We start from the raw sequence: 22068 nt of genomic DNA on the forward strand, positions 1-22068 counted from the left end.
ATTTTTTATTATTATTATTATTTATTTTATTTTATTTATTTATGGCTGTGTTGGGTCTTCATTTCTGCGCGAGGGCTTTCTCTAGTTGTGGCAAGCGGGGACCACTCCTCATCGCCGTGTGCGGGTCACTCACTATCGCGGCCTCTCGTTGCGGAGCACAGGCTCCAGACACACAGGCTCAGCAATTGTGGCTCACGGGCCCAGTTGCTCCGTGGCATGTGGGATCCCCCCAGACCAGGGCTCGAACCCGTGTCCCCTGCATTGGCAGGCAGATTCTCAACCACTGCGCCACCAGGGAAGCCCTCATGTTGATTCTTGAGCTGTAACTCCTATTCACTTTCACTGCTGTACAGTTTTTTGTTCTTTGAGTGTCACACAACTTATTTATCCATCCTCTGTTGATGGACATTTCTGTTCTTTTCATCTGTCCTCCACCCACCCACAGCTCTACCAGAACCATGCTTATCACGGTCACTGGTGTTCCCAAATCAAACGGACGTTGTTGAACCCTCATCACACCCTCCCCAGTGGGCTCACAAGACGCTTTTCCTGCTGTCTCCCCGGCCGTTCTTCCTCAGGTTCCTTTGTGGCTTCTTCTCCTTTCATTTTACACCTTCTAAATCTTGGCGTTCCTCAGGGTTTGGTTCTGGGAGCTCTTCTTTTGCCTCCTCCTCTTCTTGCCACGCTTGCTTCTTGGGTATCTCATCCCAATGGCTGTAAGTACCGTTTATTTCCAAGGTCGATGCTGGACTCCTTCCTCGCCGCCCCGTCTGCACTGCCACCATCTAGTCCAGACCACAGTCACCTCCGCCTGCATGACCTCCGCGTCCTCCCAGCTGATCTCTGCTGCACCCTGCTGCACCCTTGCCAATCTCCCCACAGCAGTCAGAGTGATATTTTTGAAATAAGCAAAACAGATTATATCACTCCCTGACTCAGAATCCTTCAATGCCTTCCCTTGTCCTTAGAATAAAACCCAGACTCCTCACTATGGCCTTCAAGGTATGATCTCTTCCCTCTCTCCATCTCCCAACATCGACTCTCCTGTTTATTAATGTTACTTTGCATATTTTAATGAATTTTATGAAATAGACTCTTTGTGGAGGGCTCTGGTTTCTTTCACCCAACTTAATTTTTTTTTAAAGATGTATTATTTATTTTATTTATTTTTTAAAATTTTATTTATTTTTATTTTTGGCTGTGTTAGGTCTTTGTTGCTGCGTGTGGGCTTTCTCTAGTTGCGGAGAGCGGGGGCTACTCTTCGTTGCGGTGCACGGCCTTCTCATTGCGGTGGTTTCTCTTGTTGCGGAGCACGGGCTCTAGGCGCGCAGGCTTCAGTAGTTGTGGCTCATGGACTCTAGAGTGAAGTCTCAGTAGTTGTGACGCACGGGCTTAGTTGCTCTGCGGCATGTGGGATCTTCCTGGACCAGGGCTCGAACCCGTGCCCTCTGCATTGGCAGGCAATCCTTAACCACTGCGCCACCAGGGAACCCCTATTTTTATTTATTTTTGGCTGCGTTGGGTCTTTCTTGCAGCATGCAGGATCTTCGTTGAGGGACGCAGGATCTTTCGTTGTGGCCCGCGGGCTTGTCTCTAGTTGAGGTGTGCGGCTTTTCTCTTCTCTAGTTGTGGCGTGCAGGCTCCAGGGCATATGGGCTCTGTTGTTTGCGGCAGGTGGGCTCTAGTTGAGGCATGAGAGCTCAGTAGTTGCAGCACGCGGGCTTAGTTGCCCCACGGCATGTGGGATCTTAGTTCCCTGACCAGGGATTGAACCGGTGTGCCCTGCATTGCAAGGCAGATTCTTTGCCACTGGACCACCAGGGAAGTCCCCCAACTTAATTTTTGAAGTTCATCCATGTTGTTGCATGTATCAAAAGTTTGTTCCTTTTTATTGCTGAATAGTAGTGCATTGAATGGATATGGCACAATTTATCCCTTCACTGAATAGATAACTGAAGGACATTCGAGATTTTTCCTGTTTGTGGCTATCGAAAATAGAGCTGAATGAACGTTTATGTACAGGTCTTTGTAGGGGTATATGCTCTTATCTCTCTTGGTCATTATCTTTGTTTTTGAAGGATATTTTTTCCTAAGTAGAGAATTCTAGGTTGGTGGTTATCTTCTTTTAGTACCTTGAAGATATAGGTATCATTCCATTGTCTTCAGACTCACATCATTTCTATTGAGAAGTCAACTGTCAATCTTACTGCTACCTTTTTGAAAGTTATGTCTCCCCTCCCAACCCCACCTTCCCCAGCCATTGTCTCTCTCTCTCTATTTTTTTTTGGGGGGGCTGTGCCTCACGGCTTGTGGGATCTTAGTTCCCTGAACAGGATTGAACCTGGGCCTCGACAGTGAAAGCACTGAGTCCTAACCACTGGACTACCAGGGAATCCCTAGCCATTGTTTCTTTTTTTTTTTTTTTTTTTTAATTTTTTTATAGCTACTTTATTTATTTATTTCTTTATTTTTGGCTGTGTTGGGTCCTCGGTTCGCGCGAGGGCTTTCTCCAGCCACGGCAAGCGGGGGCCACTCTTCATCGCGGTGCAGGGACCGCTCTCCATCGCGGTGCGCGGGCCTCCCACCATCGCGGCCCCCCCCGTTGCGGGGCACAGGCTCCAGACGCGCAGGCCCAGCAGCTGTGGCCCACGGGCCCAGCCGCTCCGCGGCACGTGGGACCCTCCCAGACCAGGGCCCGAACCCGCGCTCCCCGCACTAGCAGGCAGACTCCCAACCACTGCGCCACCAGGGAAGCCCTTTTTAGTTTTTTTAATCGTTTATTTATTTGTTTATTTTTGGCTGTGTTGGGTCTTCGTTTCTGTGCAAGGGCTTTCTCCAGTTGCGGCGAGCGGGGGCCACTCTTCATCGCGGTGCGCGGGCCTCTCACTATCGTGGCCTCTCTTGTTGCGGAGCACAGGCTCCAGACGCGCAGACTCAGTAGTTGTGGCGCACGGGCCCAGTTGCTCCGCGGCATGTGGGATCTTCCCAGACCAGGGCTCGAACCCGTGTCCCCTGCGTTGGCAGGCAGATTCTCAACCACTGCGCCACCAGGGAAGCCCCTAGCCATTGTTTCTTTAAACATTTTTTCTGCCACATTCTTTCTTTCCTCTCCTTCTGGGACTCCAATTACATGTAAGTTAGACCTTTTCAGCTTGTCCCATAGGTCTTTTATTCTTTTTTCTATTCTTTTGTGTCTTTATGCTTCAGTCTGGATATTTTCTCCTATAATTTATCTTCCTTTTCTATTAACTATTTCTTTGGCTCTATTTAATTTTATGTTAAACCATATTTTGTGTTTTTTATTTTTTACTTTTTTTTAAAAAATTATTTATTTATCTATTTATGGCTGTGTTGGGTCTTAGTTTCTGTGCGAGGGCTTTCTCCAGTTGCGGCAAGCATGGGCCACTCTTCATCGCGGTGCGCGGGCCTCTCACTATCGCGGCCTCTCCCGTTGCGGAGCACAGGCTCCAGACGTGCAGGCTCAGCAGTTGTGGCTCACGGGCCTAGTTGCTCCGCGGCATGTGGGATCTTCCCAGACCAGGGCCCGAACCCGTGTCCCCTGCATTGGCAGGCAGATTCTCAACCACTGCGCCACCAGGGAAGCCCACTTATTTTTAAAAAATTAATTAATTTATTTTTATTATTATTTTTGGGCTGCCATGGGACCTCGTTGCTGCGTGCAGGCTTTCTCTAGTTGCAGTGAGTGGATGCTAGTCTTCATTGTGGTGCGTGGGCTTCTCATTGCGGTGGCTTCTCTTGTTGCGGAGCATGGGCTCTAGGTGCGCGGACTTCAGTAGTTGTGGCACACGGGCTCAGTAGCTGTGGCTCATGGACTCTAGAGCGCAGGCTCAGTAGTTGTGGCGCGTGGGCTTAGTTGCTCCACGGCATGTGGGATCTTCCCGGACCAGGGCTTGAACCCGTGTCCCCTGCATTGGCAGGCAGATTCTTAACCACTGTGCCACCAGGGAAGTCCCGTGTTTCTTATTTTTTATTTTTATTTTTATTTTTCTCCCACCCTATGCTTTATTCACTTTTTTTTTATACACCTGTATTGGAGTATAATTACTTTACAATGTTGTGTTAGTATCCCCCATCCCCTCCCTGTTGAGCCTCCCTCCCACCCTCCCTATCCCACCCCTCTAGGTCGTCGCAAAGCACTGAGCTGATCTCCCTGTGCTATGCAGCAGCTTCCCACTAGCTATCTATTTTACATTTGGTAGTGTATATATGTCAATGCTACTCTCTCACTTCGGCCCAGCCTCCCCTTCCCCCTCTGTGTTGTCAAGTCCGTTGTCTACGTCTGTGTCTTTATTCCTGCCCTGCCACTAGGTCCATCAGTACCATTTTTCTAGATTCCATATATATGTGTTAGCATACGGTATTTGTTTTTCTCTTTCTGACTTACTTCACTCTGTATGACAGACTCTAGGTCCATCCACCTCACTAAAAATAACTCAATTTCCATTTTGTGTTTTTTAAACCATTTCTTTTTTCAGATCTAGAAGTTCCATTTGATTTTTTTTTAAATAGAGTTATCTGATTGCTGATCATCAGGGAAATGCAAATTAATACCACAGTGAAATATCACCTCACACCTATCAGAATGACCACAATATAACAAATATTGGAGAGGATGTGGAGAAAAGGGAACCCTCGTGCACTGTTGGTGGGAATGTAAATTGGTGCAGCCATTGTGGAAAACAATATGGAGGTTTCCCAAAAAACTAAAAATAGAACTTCCATATGACCCAGCATTTCCACTCCTGGATATATATCTGAAAAAAACCAAAAACACTAATTCAAAAAGATACATGCACCCCAGTGTTTTTAGCAGCATTATTTACAATTACCAAGATATGGAAGCAACCTAAGTGTCCATCAACAGATGAATGGATAAAGAAGATGTGGTACATATATATAATGGAATACTACTCAGCCATAAAAAATACCTGGATCTCCTGGGGGTCTCTTTCTGTAGATTACTTTTCTCCCTTGTTTTACAGTCATTTGGACATGTCTTTTCCCTATGCCTGGTTATTTTTCATTGAATGCTAGATGTTGTGCTTTAAAAAGAATAGGAATAATTTGAGGCTCAGGTTGATAATAACTTCCTCCAAGGAAGACTTACTTTTGCTTCTTAGAGGCCTTTGGCAAAGTGGTCACCTCGATCTAATCAGAGATTGAGGTGATTTGAGGCTGATTTTCAGCCTTTGTGAGGCCTCATCCATGCACTTGCTTTCACCAGTTCTTCACCCCACCCAGGCCTTTGTGTTGTCCTGAAATTGATCATCTGGCATTGGCATTGGTAGTTTACATTCTTGAAATGAGGCAGCAATCAGCAGGCAAGGAATAAGACATGGGGTGGGAGAGGCAGGAATGGAACTTAAAAAGCATTTCTCGGAAAGCAAATACCATATGCTAACACATATATATGGAATTTTAAAAAATGGTTCTGATGAACCTAGGGGCAGGACAGGAATAAAGACGCAGATGTAGAGAATGGACTTGAGGACATGGGGAGTGGGAAGGGTAAGCTGGGACGAAGTGAGAGAGTGGCATGGACATATATACACTACCAAATGTAAAATAGATAGCTAGTGGGAAGCAGCTGCATAGCACAGGGAGATCAGCTCGGTGCTTTGTGACCACCTAGAGGGTGGGAGGGAGATGCAAGAGGGAGGGGATATGCGAATATACGTATACATATAGCTGATTCACCTTGTTATACAGCAGAAACTAACAAACATTGTAAAGCAGTTATACTCCAATAAAGATTAAAAAAAATCAAAGGAAAAAAAAAGTATTTCTTGGGACTTACCTGGCAGTCCAGTGGTTAAGACTTCACCTTCCAATGCAGGGGGTGCAGGTTTGATCTCTGGTTGGGGAGCTAAGATCCCTCATGCCTCAGCGCCAAAAAACCAGAACGTAAAACAGAAGCAATATTGTAAGAAATTCAATTAAGACTTTAAAAATGGTCCACATCCAAAAAAATCTTTGAAAAACAAACAAAAAAAGCATTTCTCCAACCCGTCTCGCATCCGTCTCCTGCAGCCCTCCACGTCAGGCTGCCGCCGCCCGCCTCCCATGCGTATATCATTTCAAGACGTACTGCCTTGTCTCCCCAGGGATTTCTCACTTGTTACTTAGTTTCTGCATTTCAGGTTTCCTTCCCTTTATAGCGTCTGCGGGGTTGATTTTTGGGGAGGGAGCCAGGCAACCCATGCTACACACCGTCTTGGCAGGAATCAGAACCCCCTTCCAATATTTTGCATTCGTTCCAAGTTACCTTGTGGCCCTGTTAAATTTATAAATGAATACACAGCAGTCTTTGTCCAAAAGGACACAGAATAAAGGTTATTGGTGAATACTAGTTTACTTTTGCTTGCTCCAATTTATAGATGATGAATTATAATAAATAAGACTAAATAAGAAAGGAAACACGTTTGAGACCATTAATTTTAACATTCAGTATTTAAATTATATTCCTATTGCTTACAAAATGCCATGTCTGTTTTTTTTTCTTGTTTTTTTGTTTTGTTTGTTTGTTTTTGTTATTTTGGCCATGCTACGAGGCATGTGGGATCTTAGTTCCCTGACCAGGGACCGAACCCGTGCTCCCTGCAGTGGAAGCGTGGAGTCTTAACCACTGGACCACCAGGGAAATCCCCCATGTCTTTTCTGTTTTATATTCCTATTCAGTTATTTATTTTAATTAAAAATATTATTTAACTTTAACATTCAGCTTAACCAGAGAGAAATAGAAAATGTATTATAATGTAACATATTTTCATACTTTATATTTCAGAGCTACCTTACTTTTAATCCAACAAATAATAAAGAATTGGTGAGCAATAGTAAAACACAAGCAATATATTATATGTGGGTAAGTAGAAATATTTTCATTTGTTTTAAATGTATAAACAAGTATGTGTTTATTCTTTGAGTACAGATCTTTTGGTAATGTAACAATATAGTATCTACTTAGAAAGCAATAAACGTATATTAAAATGTTTTGATTTAATTATAGCATTTATTTTAGTCCCATTGGAAATTAGCATATTAAATCAGAAGCAGATAATTTAAATTTCATTTAATTTTTTAAAGTAATGTGGCAAATATTTATTTGAATATATTTAAGGTCTAAAATATATTCAAGATCAAGGGTTTTTCAAGATCTTGGACTTTATTCCCTTTCAAAAAGGAATTAGCAAACAGATTGGTCATATATATACTGACACAGGGCAAAATCATGAGATTAAAAAAAACATCAAAAGTTAAACATAAAATTACCATATGACCCACCAATTTCTAGGTGTATACCCCAAAGAATTGAAAACAGGCGTTCAAACAAATGCTTATGCACAAATGTTCCTAGCAGCAGCATTATTCACAATAATCAAAAGGTAGAAACAAATCAAATGCCCATCAACTAATGAATGGATAAACCAAATGTGGTCTATCCATATATGGAATATTATTGAGCCATTAAAAGCAATGAAGTACAGATGCCTGCCACACCGTGGATGAACCTTTAGAACATTATGCTGAATGAAAGAAACCAGACACAAAAAGCCACATACTCTATGATTCCATTGATATGAACTGTCCAGAATAGGTAAATTCATAGAGACGGAAATGAGAATGGTGGTTGTCAGGGGCTGGGGGGGATGGGAAGTGACTGCTTAATGGATAGAGGGCTTCCTTTTGGGGTGACGAAAGTGTCCTGGAACTAGAGGGAATGATGGGTGCACAGTATTGTTAATGTACTAAATGGCACTAAATTTTACACTTTAAAATGGTTAATGGTTAATTTTATATTAAGTGAATTTTCCTCAATAAGAAAAATGCTAAACAAAAACACATTGAATTGCTGATTTTCAGTGATATTCATTCCTTCAGGTATTGATTATAGCTTCAAAGCCTTATAAATGTAGAATTCAGATTTGCATTAACTACCACTTAGTCACAATCATTTGTGGCATTTTTTATGTATTTACTTTTCTTTCAGAATGTTTCTAGATGCCCCTAGAGACAGCAGGTTATCCTACCTGTAGAAATTGCAAAGCTCTGACCCTGTTCAGATGCATTTGTTTTGATTTTTGCTGTTATGTAGCTCTTCTTTTGGAAACCAAGTCTTTTTTTAGTAGTGATTTTTTTTTTTCTGTGCTTATCAGTATGAAGAGGGAGATATACTTGTTCACAGTGCCCCACTTTTAACAGAAAAAGTGAGTATGCCTGTTCTGCTTTTTTTTACGTCTGACTTTGTGGAGAATAAATATGTGTGTGTCAGCTTAGTCATTTTGGACTACTCTTTGTATGTCTTTATATTGCAAAATAATTTGAAATTTTTATTTAGGTCCCTTACCATACTGAATGGCCAGTTAAAAATAATGGAAGGATTGTTCAAAATAATATGGAATAAAAATAAATGGCAGGGACTTCCCTGGTGGTCCAGTGGCTAAGACTCCGCACTCCCAATTCAGGGGGCCCGGGTTCGATCCCTGGTCAGGGAACTAGATCCTGCATGCCGCAACTGAGTCCACATGCTGCAATTGAAGATCCTACACGCGGCAGCAAAGATCCCTCGGGCCGCAACGAAGAACCAGCGCAGCCAAATAAGTATTTAAAAAAACAATAAATAAATAAATAAATAAATGGCAAAGAAAGTTTACTACCATGAAAAAATACCCAAGAAAGTGATGATTTTTATAATGTATGTGTGCACATGACAAAAGATGAAAGTTAATTTGGGGTGAAATAAGTAAAGTAGTTGAACATGAGTGGATCCCTTTAAGCTGCTCAGTTTTCAGAGCAATGAAAATGATACTGGGTGCACTTCCCTGGCGGTCCAGTGGTTAAGACTCGGTGCTCCCAATGCAGGCAGTGTGGGTTCCATCCCTGGTGGGGGAACTAAGATCCTGAAAGACGCAGGGCCAAAAATAAGACAATAGATGGATGGATAGATAGATAGGACCATTTTTTAAAAATGATGTTGGGTATTTAGAGGTTTAAGAGCCAGTAGAAAGGTGGTGAGCCAGGTGTTGGCGGGAACGTTTTATCGTTCCTGCTTTCCTTGAGTGATTGCACCTGAGGTGGACCTCGAGTCCTGTCTCCTGCAGCACTTTCTGCTTTTGATACTCACATAACCTGCTCTCACTGTGCACCTGACAATGCTTTTTCTGCTTCCCTTCTTCACTTTTGGTTTGACCAATAAAACTTTATTTTTCAAGAGGGCATGCCAAAAGACGATGGACACAAGGTAAGATTATTCTGTCTGCAAACTTTGCTTTTCATACATCAAAGTATCAAAAAAAAAAAAAATACAGTCAGTTCTCATTATTTGCAGTAGTTATGTTCTGTAAGGTCTCTGTAGACCTGAATTAGCGGATGCTGAATCATTGCTCCTAGGAGAGGTACAGGAATAGGCTCCTGCCAGCCTAGGGTCACAGTACTTTCACCAACTGACAGATGCATGACCTTGATTTATGTATGTTTCTGTTTAAAGACACCATATTTAATATATAATGTTGGTTCCTTAATGTTGGACTCACTAGATAATCGAACTCCTGCCTGAATGAGGCTTATCTAACACAGGTGTATGCTCTGTAAGGCACGTCCCAGCCTTCTTGGGCTTAGGAGCACTAGACAGCATTTCAGTACCATATTCAGGAGCCAATTTAAATACCAAAATCACCAACAAAAAGCACCAAAAAAAATTTCGAACATCACATTAAACAGGCTAGGAAAAGGACACTTGTCTCTCGTTTGAGAGCGGAAACAAGAAGGCACAGAGTTGCCTTGTTTGACCTCAGCTGGGAATGTCATGTTTTTCACCACTCGGCACATGCACACATCTGCAAATGATTGTGAAAGTGCCACGAGGATTGATTTGGGGGTTACAAATAAATATCAGAAAGTAAGTAAATTCACAAATACCGAATCCACAAAGAATGAGGATCGGCTGCAGTTTGAAATGATAAAAATGCCTCGTGTTGAAACAGGGCTGTTCTTAGAAAGAACGTGATGTCCTTGCTTGACCAATTGTGCTTCTGCTGACCCTCTTGTGTTCAAGTCAAAGAGGTCCACCTTAGGATCTTCTCTGCCTAAGTAGAGAGTCAGGCAGCAGACTTACTGTATCATATGACGGATCGCCAAGTTTCCTTCATGTATTCACTCAGTAAACATTCACTGAGGGTTCACTCACTGCTCTGGGTTCTTTCTATGCTTCATCTCTAAGACACTCTCTAAGAAAGATGGCCTAGTGCCTTATCCTACGTAGCACACATTTAATAAGAAGTCTTGGGGCATTTCTATGTACAGCACTTAAGTTTCCACTGATGGGAAAATAATTTATGATCAAAAATAAACTGAGAGACTTGTTTTATAATATTTTACAGCTGGAGCATGCTTTGTCCACGACAGACATTAGTTTCTTTATCAGTCTCTGAAACCTCAGTAAGAGAAGTTGAACAGATATAAACAATGATTAATCACTCCTTCATTTGCTTTAAGCAAACAGTTTAATTAAGCCAGTACATAACCCTTCACTTGCTCTTAGCAAACCTTCAGAGGTACAGAACTGCCTGGATCATGGCAATCCATGGGGGAGGGTTTTTTTAAATGATTTTTTTTTTTTTTACTTTATTTTTTTCCTACTATATTTAGGTAAAACATTATAAAACGTCGTGTTGATAAATGTTTTGTTTTATATTTACTCCCAAAGGTAACTCATAACCTGTCTCTTGAAATGCAGACATTCAACAAGCTCGTGGGAAAATTTAGCCAGTCAGTCTTTCATTTGAATTTAACCCAAATACTGTCGGCGACACTGGAAGGGAAGCTGGTTGTCTGGGACATTTACCGCCCACCGCCATCTGCCTCCACCTCTTCGGGCTTTCCCCACATCACACCTTGTAAACTGGTTCATTTGCAGAAGGAGGGTATCACTGTGCTTACTACAGTTGACAGGTACTTAATTAATTAAAAAGTAGCTATAGATGATTATAAAATTACTTTAAAACCCTTTTGGAGGTATACACGTATGTTGTATATGCATAGATTGTTTCTTGGGAGAGCCAATTAACTGGGAACATTGGCTGCCTCTGAGGAAAAGAACTGAGAACTAGGATCAAGGATGGGGGTGGATTTACTTCTTTTTATAGTCTCATTTGTACTGATTGGTTTGCTTTTTTTAAAAAAAAATCATGGGCATGTATTCCTTCTTTTTTAAAGTAATTTAATATTTTATTTATTTATTTTATTTTTGGCTGCGTTGGGTCTTCGTTGCTGCGCAGGCTTTCTCTAGTTGCGGCGAGCGGGGGCTACTCTTCATTGCGGTGCACGGGCTTCTCATTGCGGTGGCTTCTCTTGTTGCAGAGCATGGGCTCCAGAGCACGTGGCCTTCAGTAGTTGTGGCACGCGGGCTTCAGTAGTTGTGGCTCGCGGGCCGTAGAGCGCAGGCTCAGTAGTTGTGGTGCACGGGCTTAGTTGCTCTGCGGCATGTGGGATCTTCCCAGACCAGGGCTCGAACCCGTGTCCCCTGCACTGGCAGTTGGCTTCTTAACCGCTGCACCACCAGGGAAGCCCCAGGCATGTATTACTCTTAACAGTCCTTTTGTGTTGGTGAAACAAAAAGTAACTAATTTTTTTTTCCTCTGCCCTAATTAGACTTATTTTGCCCATACTTTAAATTTAAGAAGAGGACATAAATAGCTATATATTTCTTTCTGATTACAGAATAACATTTACCCATCCTGAAAAGATGAACTACAATATAACTTTATAAAGTTCCCTAACTCTTTGATTTTGAGAGACTGCGGGAGCACATAGATGATCTAAGCCCTATGCCTTAGCCTCAGACATAAAGGGGTTCACATTGCCAGATGCATCCCTTCCTTGCCAAGTGACCTTGGACAAGGGGCTTAAATGTGCTGAGCCTCCATTCTTCCATCTGTAAAGTAGGCAGAACAACACTGTCTCGCCAGAGTGATTTTGTGAGGACGGCTTGTGGAATCTTAGTTCCCTGACCAGGGATTGAACCCTGGCCCCGGCAGTGAAAGCTCTGAGTCCTAACCACTGGACTGCTGGGGAATTCCCAAGCCTTGTAAAACTCTTAGCATGCCATCTGGTACAGGGGAGCTCTAGGTACAACCATTATCCATTATCAGTGTGCTGGAGACGATTGCCTCGTGACAAGAACCCTGCCCGCATGGCTGGAGTCGCTGTGCCGTCTGCTTCCCAGAAGCCCATGGCTTTCTTGACCCTTTCTTTTAATACAGAGGAACAGTGAGGTCCTGGCGTGGCTTTACAAAGACAAATGCAAATCGTCATCTTCACTCACTTGATGCGAAAAGACAGTAGTAGAATTGCAGCTGATGACGCAATCAACTTTTAATTGTTGGGGGTTAGGACCCAGGGAAGACCAGGCCTGGGTTTCCTTTTCTCCATGTTAAGTAAAACCCAGCCAGGACCCCAGAGCCCTTGCAGGAAAAGGTCTCAGAAAACACTTGGCTTGTTTTGCCGTGTCTGTCCAGCAGAGGGCTGTGAATGACATTCTAGCCAATTACTCGGCCCACCTGCCTTGCTTATTAATCAGAAACCTCATTTAATCACTTTGCGTATGTAAGAGAAAATTCATCCCACACCTCCCCCCGCCCCCCGTGATTAGAATTATGTCAGAGGCTTTAGAAAACACAAGCCCATTTGGGATGGCTCTGAGGACTGGAAATAAAAGCTGTTTTGTCACGCAGCACTGCCTTTGGCTGTGGTGACTGGACAGGGTTTTACCATCGATCGCTCTCACAGCAGTGTCTTCCTGTATCCCGTTGCCAGCCTGTGTGATTTCAGAGGGATGGTTGATGGACTCTGTTGTCATCTGTAGTCTTACGGCAGAGGGTGTAAATCACTGCCCACTGCCATGGCGTGGGGCTGATCTTGGGCGGCAGGGAAGAGGAGAGCAGAGAGCATGGACTTTGCATAAGATACACCTGGATCCCGGCATAGTCTAGCCACGTGGCCCTGATAGGGTTGCCAGGTTTATGTACGTCCCAAATGTTGCATGGGCCAACTGCATTTGGGACCATGCAATATATGGGACGTACTTATTCTAAAAATTTACTCATTGTTCATCTGAAATTCAAATTTAACTGGGTATCCTGCATTTTTATTTGCTAAATCTGGCAATCCGAGGCCTTGAGCCTTAGTTTCCTAGGTGTGAACTGGGATGACAGTAAAATCAGCCACATAGGGCAATAGTTTTTTAAAAAATAATTTTTTTATTTATTTGTTTTTATTTTTGGCTGTGTTGGGTCTTCGCTGCTGCGTGCGGGCTTTCTCTAGCTGCGGCGAGTGGGGGCTACTCTTCATTGTGGTGCGCAGATCTCTCACTGCAGTGGCTTCTCTTGTTGTGGAGCACAGGCTCCAGGCACGCGGGCTGCAGTAGTTGTGGCTCGCGGACTCAGTAGTTGTGGCTTGCGGCCTCTCTAGAGCGCAGGCTCAGTAGTTGTGGCACATGGGCCTAGTTTCTCAGCGGCATGTGGGATCTTCCCAGACCAGGGCTTGAACTCGTGTCCCCTGCATTGGTAGGCGGATTCTTAACCACTGCACCACCAGGGAAGCCCAGGGCAGTACTAAGTGAAAGTTTTTACAATGCCCGGAGTCCAGAGGCTGACATATAATTAGGTGTTCAATAGATGGTACTCATTACCATTATTTAACAAGCCGATGTTATTCTCCATTTCAGCTATATTGTCACAGGTGACATTCGGGGTAACATCAAGTTCTACGATCACAGCCTGTCCATTGTGAACTGGTACAGCCACTTCAAACTGAGCTCCATAAGAAGCCTGTCCTTCTCAAAGACCCCGGCAACTCCTCCGACCGAAAATACAAACTATCCTCCAGACTGCACTTTAAAAGGTGACCTTTTTATTGTAAGGTGAGTTGTTAATGAGTCTCATCATTTGCATGGTCAAAAAGTGATGTCTTCGTTTAGTTTGTGTACAGTGGGATCTTCTTCCTGTTCCTGGGATGTGAGCTTGAGGGAGCTGGCCTCCCTAGTCAGTCCTTTACCTGGCCTGCAGATGGATCTCCTTGGCTGATTACAATCACTATTTAATCGATTTTTTAAGCGAAACGTCATTCTCCTGTTCAGAACGTCTAGTGATGGGAAGCCGCAAAGGGCTCTAATCTCTGTCGCCTCTGGAGTCCTTCGCTGTAGGTTGGTCTCCGTTCTCGGAGCTGAGTTTGTCCTAGCACTGCAGTTGAAGGGATTTGATAGTTAACAGCCGTAACATCTCAAGACAGAATTACCTGTGCGTCTGCTTAATTCCCCTCGTGGTATTTGCAGGCACATGTGTATGCGCGCACCAGACTCCACATTTGCACACACACAAATGAATACTTGCATGTGCAGATTAGCTAATTGTACAGCTGACTGTCCATCTGCATGCTTAATGACTCAATGTACATGTAGAAATGTGGGCTTTTTCACTTGCAAACGGAGGCTGTTGGGTATTGGTGGTATATTTTTGGAGATGTTGGGTTAATAATGTCACTAAATTACAGACGACAGAGGCGTTTCATGTGCAATTAGAAGCAGAATAGCTGGCGTGCCCCATTCCCTGCAAACACTGATGCTGTTGGGTCTCTCCTTGGCAAACAGGAATTTTATCATTGGAACGTCGGATGCGTCAGTGTACCACTTAACAGCAGACGGGACCAAACTTGAGAAGTTATTTGTAGAGCCCAAGGATGCCATTTGTGCCATCTCCTGCCACCCGTACCAACCCCTCATTGCCATCGGGAGTTTCTGTGGGATGATCAAAGTGTGGGATTATGAACAGAAAAAATACCTCTTCAGCAGGATCTTTGAGAAGGGGCTTGGAGTCCAGAGTCTGACCTACAACCCCGAAGGTATTTTCATTTTGTCAGCCTGTCTTAGGTTCTAAACTGAAAACAGACCCAAATGGCTAATCCCTTGGCTGTCACAGCTCCAGGAAGGTTACCTTGACCCTCTCCCCGCACCAGGCCAGATGGGACGCCTTCTCCCCCTGGACCCTGCAGAGCTCCGTACCGCCTGGTCTCATCCCACGATGCCATGCTTTCCAGTTTACTTCTCCTTCTCAGGACCTTGTCTGTCGTGTTCGTTGCTGTCTCCTTGGCACCTAGAACAAGGCCTGGCGTGGAGTCGATGTTTCTTGAGTGAATGAAGTCCTTTTCGATCATTGTTCTCTGGCTTGTGATTTCAGGAGCTCTCCTCGGAGCTGGCTTCACAGAAGGGACTGTTTACATTCTTGATGCAATGTCCTTAGAAAGTGAAATCCCAGAGCCTTTCAAATATTCCAGAACCAGTGTGACTCACGTCAGCTTCTCCCATGACTCCCAGTATATGGCGACCGCTGTGAGTATTTTCACTCAGTGCCATCCAGGGGCTCAGCAACCTTATTTAAAGCCACAAGGGGGAGGGGCTGGGAGGTGGGGGTGCTGGGGAGTAGCTGCTAGAGGGTACAGGTTTCTTTTGGGGGTGATGAAAGTGTTCTAAAACTGTGATGATGGATGCACAACTCTGTGAATATACTAAAGCCCATTGAACTGTACACTTCCAGTGGGTGAATTGTGTGGGAGGTGAATTATATCTCAATAAAGCTGTTACAAAAGGAGAAAGGGGTGGGGGAAGTGGGGGTACTTCTGCCTGAAAACAAGACCAGGGCCTCAGAACTTCCAGACTTGGATGCTGCTACTCTGACAGCTCGTTTTGGTTTGTTAGTTTTTCGGAACCCTTTCTCTGCATCCAGGGTTTTATCTTTCCCTTTGATTTTTGACGAGATGACATTCTCATTTAAGCAGAGTCTTCCACTGAGCATTTCGGATTCTGGTCCTTCCCTCTGTGAATATGGCTCTTAATCTCAGTAAAGATTTTTCTGGGACCCCCCAACCTCTCCCTTCATTCCAGTTCTCTTGGGGGATGGGGTGGGCTGCAGGGAAGCAGCCGGCTTCACTTGAACCTCTGTCCCTTACACGCTTCCCAGCAACACACTGACTCAGTCGCCCCAGGTTCCTTCAGGCTGCTCCCGCCCACTCCCCGACCCCTGTCACTCTCAGCCATCATGTACATATTTTTTAATCGTACCTTTTAAAATTTTGTGTAGCCGGACAAAGAGAAGGGAGGACAAAGGCAGAAAGAGTCGGGGTTTCAGTTTCCAACAGAGAATGAGGTGGGGACCAGCAAGGAGAGTAAGACCATAGTGTCAGACAAATACCGTCTCTCCCTGCCCCCACCTACCTACTTTGAACCTTGATTTTCTCATCTGCAAAACGGGCATGATTTTACTACTTGCTCCAATAGACTAAGGTTTTCTTTTTGCATAAAATTTCTAAAAGCAAAGTTAGTATGAAAAACATAGTGATGATTCTTAAGTTACAGAATCTAAAAAGGAGCAACTTCTGCTCTTTTGCTCATACTCAGGATGTAAGTTTCACCGTGGCCATTTACATGGTGAGAGTCAAAAATGGACGAAGGGTCTGGGAGTATTTGGCAAGACTTCGTTCTCATCGCAAGAGCATTCGAAGTGTCCTGTTCGGGGTTCATCTGGACAGCAATGAGCCGAGACTGCTGAGCCTCGGGAGAGACAGACTCTTGGTGAGCGGTTTCATTTTCCTTTGCCTGGTCACCAGGGACATGTCTCGTTCTCGTTACCTCCCTGGCGTCTGGCACAGAACCAGACGCACAGTACGTGTGTTTGTTTGAGAACATGAATGTACGACAAGGCAGCAAAAACCTTTCCGAGTTGGCGCTTGGCCTTCACACGGCTCTGACACCACACAAGGACTCGTGTCCTGAGTGAGGAGGCTCCTGGGAAGTGGCATGTTGACGGCGGGCGGGGGGGGGCAGGGCGTGCTCCCCACAGCACGGACAGATCAGCCACCCTCGCCTCTCAGTGTGCATCTGGAAGCCAACACTTACACTTTCTGTGTGTCTAGGGGACAGGGCCAGGCTTTTACCTCAATGTGACAACTCAGAGAATATCAGAGGGAAAGGTAGAGACAGTGGCAAATGCAATATTACATGATTGAGCCAAAAGGATTCAAAATCAATCAATCTATCTGTGCATCCATCTTAACTTCCTTCCCTCCCCCCCTTACTTCCTTTATTCTATCCATCCTTCCTTCTGTCCACCCATGCTGGTCTGGCCACCAAAGCCTACATATGTGTGAAATTCAGCAGGCTGCTAATTTATGACTGTCAAGTGCTGAGATTTAGATATGAATTAGCTCCTACCCTCAAAAAGTTCCCAAGATAATGGTAAGTGAAGCAGTACAACATAACTGTAAGAGTTCGGGTTTTGGAGTTAGTTGGACCTAGATTTGAATTCTCACCCTCCCACTTCTTAGCTGTGTGACCTTGGGAAAACCACTGAACCTCTCTGAACATCTGTTTTCTCATCTGCAAAATGGGCACAACAGTACTGCTTTGCTGGGGAGTCGTGAGTACTAAATGGCATCATCTTCCTCATAATGGATACTCCGTATTGGTAGCTTATTAGGTGTAGAAGTTTAGGCAAGTCTCCTCCTAGAAGACCTGATGCCGTCTCTCCCCAGAAAAGGACTGTTGACTGACTTCATTCACCTCAGTCCTCATGTGTGTTCATCTGGGCTTCTCTGTAGATCGAGTATAATCTACTCAAGAGCTACAAAGACCACCTGGAAGTCCTGGACATTCACCGAACTGACCAGGGCAACTACCCCACCTGTATGGTCTGGTACCCGCCACTTACCAAGGAGCTCTTCCTGCTCATTTGCAACAGTGGCTACAAAGTGAAGCTTTTTAATTCAACCACAAAAATGTGCAGGTAAGCATGGGAGCTTCCCGCTAATGGCACGTAGATCCGTTTCTCAGTGCCCAGCTTATTTCAAGTCCCACCTTAAGGACCTGCAAGCAGCTTGGCTACCATCACAACCCTCCTCACTTTGCAGAGGAGGAAACTGAGGCACAGATAAGGGAGGTTGTTCTCACCAAAGGTCACATGGTTAGGAAGTGCCAGAGTCAGGATTCAAACCCAGAGCCCTCGTTTCTGAGCCCAGCACTGCACGGGGATAAGGTACCCAGAGCTCAGTGCCTGAGGCTCAACGAAGGAACTGGACCCTGGGGCCCCGGAGAAGTTGCTGATGTGCGATGAAATCTTCTGTTCTTCCCTCGTGGATAAAAACAGATAGTTTCAGAATGGACTTGAAGACACGGGGAGGGGGAAGGGTAAGCTGGGATGAAGTGAGAAAGTGGCATGGACATACATACACTACCAAATGTAAAATAGATAGCTAGTGGGAAGCAGCCACGTAGCACAGGGAGATCAGCTTGGTGTTTTGCGACCACCTAGAGGGGTGGGATAGGGAGGGTGGGAGGGAGACGCAAGAGGGAGGAGATATGGGGTATATGTATACGTATAGCTGATTCACTTTGTTGTAAAGCAGAAACTAACACACCATTGTAAAGCAATTATACTCCAATAAAGATGTTAAAGAAAAAACAACAGATAGTTTCACCTGAATACTACCAGTTGTTTAATTTTTCTTATTCTTCGTTCTTAAAGGAGTTTTAAGTTCAACTGATAGTATTCTTTGTTCTCTCAGTAACTATTTACTGGGCCCCTACCTGAGCCAGGTGCTGTTCCAGGTGCTGAAGATGGAGATGAAAACAAAATAATGTTTCTGTCACCATGAAATCTGCATTTTATTGGGGAAGTGGAGTTCATGTTAGAAGCTGGGCTGGAGACCCATGTCTGAGGTCAGCACACCTGGTGGTTTAAAGCCGTGAGATGAGAGAAGATTCCAGAGGGGAAGGGTAAATGGAGAAGCGGTCAAAGGACCAAGCCCAGGGCATCGAAAGCTTAGCATCTTAGAGCAGTGGTTCCTCCGTCCCGAAGTAGGTCTGCGTCTGTGGCTGGCCTCTTGTGCTGCTAGGCCTGTGGGTCCAGGCTTTGCCTCTCGTGATCAGCACTGATTATGGTGCACGATCCCTGTGTCGGGGCCCTGCATTTGTCATCCCGTTTCATCTGCAATAACCCTGCAAAGGATTGTGCCACTGGGGATCAGAGAGGTGATAAAACTTGCCCCAGGTCAAGCAGCTGGTCAGGGCAGGACTTGACCCTTGAACCAAGCTGTGACTTTGTCCTCTCCTTGGCATCACTGGGCCCTGTTGTAGCCCTGGCTTTGGAATCCTAGCTAGTCAGCCCTGGCAGGCAGCCTCTTTCTGCCTGTGGTTTGGCTGCCTCGTGGGTATGGCTGGGAAGAGCAGAGTCAGGAGAAACTGGAGGTGAGAATGCTTTAGTGACCCCACCCAGGAGGAGGAAGTCGGAAAACACCAACAGCAGCTGGCCCCATGCTTGAGGAAGACCTTTTTTTGGAGATGTATCTCAGATAAGATAGGTCCTCAAAAGGCCAGGATCACCCAGGATCTTTTTTTTTTTTTCCCCCAATAACCCTTTTTAGAAGGGTCCAAGGAAAAATGACTGAAAAATGCCGTTTCATGTGTCAGGGACAGGAGAGAAATCCAGCACAATTTTTTTAAAACTATTAAAACACTGGGAAGGAGACATTTGAAAGAAATATGTCAAAAGGAGTTTTAGGAAGATTTCAGAATCTTTGTACAGCATCTTTAACGGACAAAAACTTTTTGGACAAAGAATATCCCATAGATGTGCCCGGTCCTGAGAACCTCTGAGCTGGCTGAGCAGGTGGCTGGGGGATGCGGGATGGAGCGGCCCAGGCTTGGAGTTGCTGCTAACACTTAGTAACAGACACAGAGCCAAGCGGTCAGGAGCTTCTGCCATTGAAGATCAATGGGAGATTAGCATAAAGCAGATTTCTTTTTTTTTTTTTTTAAATGTTTCAATCCATTGCATTTTTTGTCGCTATTATTTTTTTCTTCCAGTTTTATTGAGATATAATTGACATACAGCGCTATATAAGTTGAAGGTATACAGCGTAATGATTTGACTTACATACGTCGTGAAGTGATATCACAGTATGTTTAGTGAACATCCCTCAGCTCCCATAGGTACAAAATGAAAGAAATAGAAAACCTTTTTTTTGTATAACTTTTTATAACAGTTCTTTTTTTAAAAATTTATTATTTATTTATCTTATTTTTTGGCTGCGTCGGATCTTAGTTGCGGCACGCGGGCTCCTCTCTAGTTCTGGTGCGTGGACTTAGTTGCCCCGTGCGGCATGTGGGATGTTAGTTCCCTGACTAGGGCTCGAACCCGCGTCCCTTGCCTTGCAAGATGGGTTCTCAACCACTGGACCACCGGGGAGGTCCCTAGAAAAACATTTTTTTCTGTGAGATGAGAATTCTTAGGATTTACTCTCTTAACAGTTTTCATGTGTGACACACAGCAGGGCTCACTCCGTTTACCATGTGGTACATCACATCCCGAGGACTTATTTATCCTGTAACTGGAAGTTTGTGCCTTTTGCCTGCCTTCATCCGGTTCCCCCTTCCCCCAACCCCTCCCTTCTGGTAACCACAAATCTGATCTCTTTTTCTATGAGTTTCTTTGTTTCTGAAGTATAATTGACCTATGACACTATATTAGTTCTTGTTACACAACATAGTGATTCTATACATTTATACATACTTCCATTCATTTCAACATGATCACTACAATATGTCACTGTACAAAGATATTACATAGTTATTGACTATATTCTCCATGCTGTACATTTCATACCTGTGATTCATTTATTTTGTAACTGAAAGTTTGTACCCCTTAATCTCCCTCACCTATTTCTTTCCTTCCCCCATCCCTCCTCCCCTCAGGCAACCACCAGTTTGTTCTCTGTATCTGTAATTCTGTTTCTATTTTGTTACATTTGTTCATTTGTTTTGTTTTTTAGTTTCCACATGTAAGTGAAATCATACAGTATTTGTCTTTCTCTGTCTGACTCATTTCACTTAGCATAATACCCTCTAGGTCCATCCATGTTGTCACAAATGACAAGATTTTTATTCCATTGTGTATCTTCCTTATCCATTCATCTTTTGATGGACATGTAGGTTGCTTCTATATCTTAGCTATTGTAAGTAAAGCTGCAATGAACATAGGGATGTGTATATCTTTTCTAATTAGTGCTTTCATTTAGAGCCATGAAGTTAGGAGTTTCTGCCATTGAAGATCAATTGGAAATTAGTATAAAGCATCTTTTTAAAAAATATTTTATTGAGGTGAAATTCACATAACATAAAACCAACCGTTTTAAAGTGAACAAATCACTGGTATTTAGTCCATTCACAGCATTGTGCAACTACCACCTCTATCTAGTTAAAACATTCTCATCGCTCCAAAGTAAAAACACCTTGCATAAAGCATCTTTTAAGTTGTAGGAATAATAAAGCCCTGTAACCACAACTTAATTGGGAAGGAATTGCCTTTTGATGATAAATCCAAAATAATTAAAAAATGCATTTAAAAGCATTTGGAAGAACGTGAAGAGGCAGTTCACAGACAAAGGCCAATAAAACCTATGAGCAGATGCTCACCAGTACATCAAAGATGCAAATGAAAACAAGACTTCATTTTTCACAAATCAGATTAGCAAAGATAAAAATGATGGATAGCGCCCGGCGTTGGCAAGGGTGTAAGGGAACCAACCGGCTGTTGGCGGGCGGGGGTGGGAGGTGTGGGGACAGCAGTGTGTTACCCTCTATTAAATTATAGCCTGTCTTCTGACTTCTAGGAATGTAGCCCACAGAAGTACTCAAACAGGATGCCAAGACATAAGTAAAAGGATGTCTTGTTTGAAAATATTTTTAAAAATGGAAACAATCCAAATGTCCATTAATAGGGAATTAGTTAAATGATGGCTTGTCAGTACACTGAAACATGATGCTGCTTTTAGAAAAGGAAAAAAAAGATAAAAGAGACAATAGCTCTCTGCATAGTAACACGGAAATATCTCCAAGGCATAATATGAGATAAAGCAAATTGCCAAATATGCATGAATATATTTTCATCTAAAATTATATTTATGTAACTTATATATTTTCATCTAAAATTATAATTATATGGGCTA

The 22068-nt window shown here is 43.8% G+C and overlaps 1 protein-coding gene across 1 annotated transcript in view; it reads left to right on the forward strand.

Annotated features, from left to right (window-relative positions):
- Nucleotides 1–22068, forward strand: part of CFAP251 (cilia and flagella associated protein 251) — a 70985-nt gene that overhangs the window by 20297 nt on the left and 28620 nt on the right. Inside the window, exons 8-15 of the mRNA XM_057527381.1 lie at nt 6806–6883; nt 8175–8225; nt 10754–10968; nt 13742–13936; nt 14663–14913; nt 15249–15400; nt 16466–16639; nt 17665–17849. Coding sequence (XP_057383364.1) covers nt 6806–6883; nt 8175–8225; nt 10754–10968; nt 13742–13936; nt 14663–14913; nt 15249–15400; nt 16466–16639; nt 17665–17849 — 1301 coding nt within the window. The remainder of the gene's footprint in view (nt 1–6805; nt 6884–8174; nt 8226–10753; nt 10969–13741; nt 13937–14662; nt 14914–15248; nt 15401–16465; nt 16640–17664; nt 17850–22068) is intronic.

The sequence above is a fragment of the Balaenoptera acutorostrata genome, chromosome 13, assembly GCF_949987535.1.
Source record: "Balaenoptera acutorostrata chromosome 13, mBalAcu1.1, whole genome shotgun sequence".
Lineage (NCBI taxonomy): Eukaryota > Metazoa > Chordata > Mammalia > Artiodactyla > Balaenopteridae > Balaenoptera > Balaenoptera acutorostrata.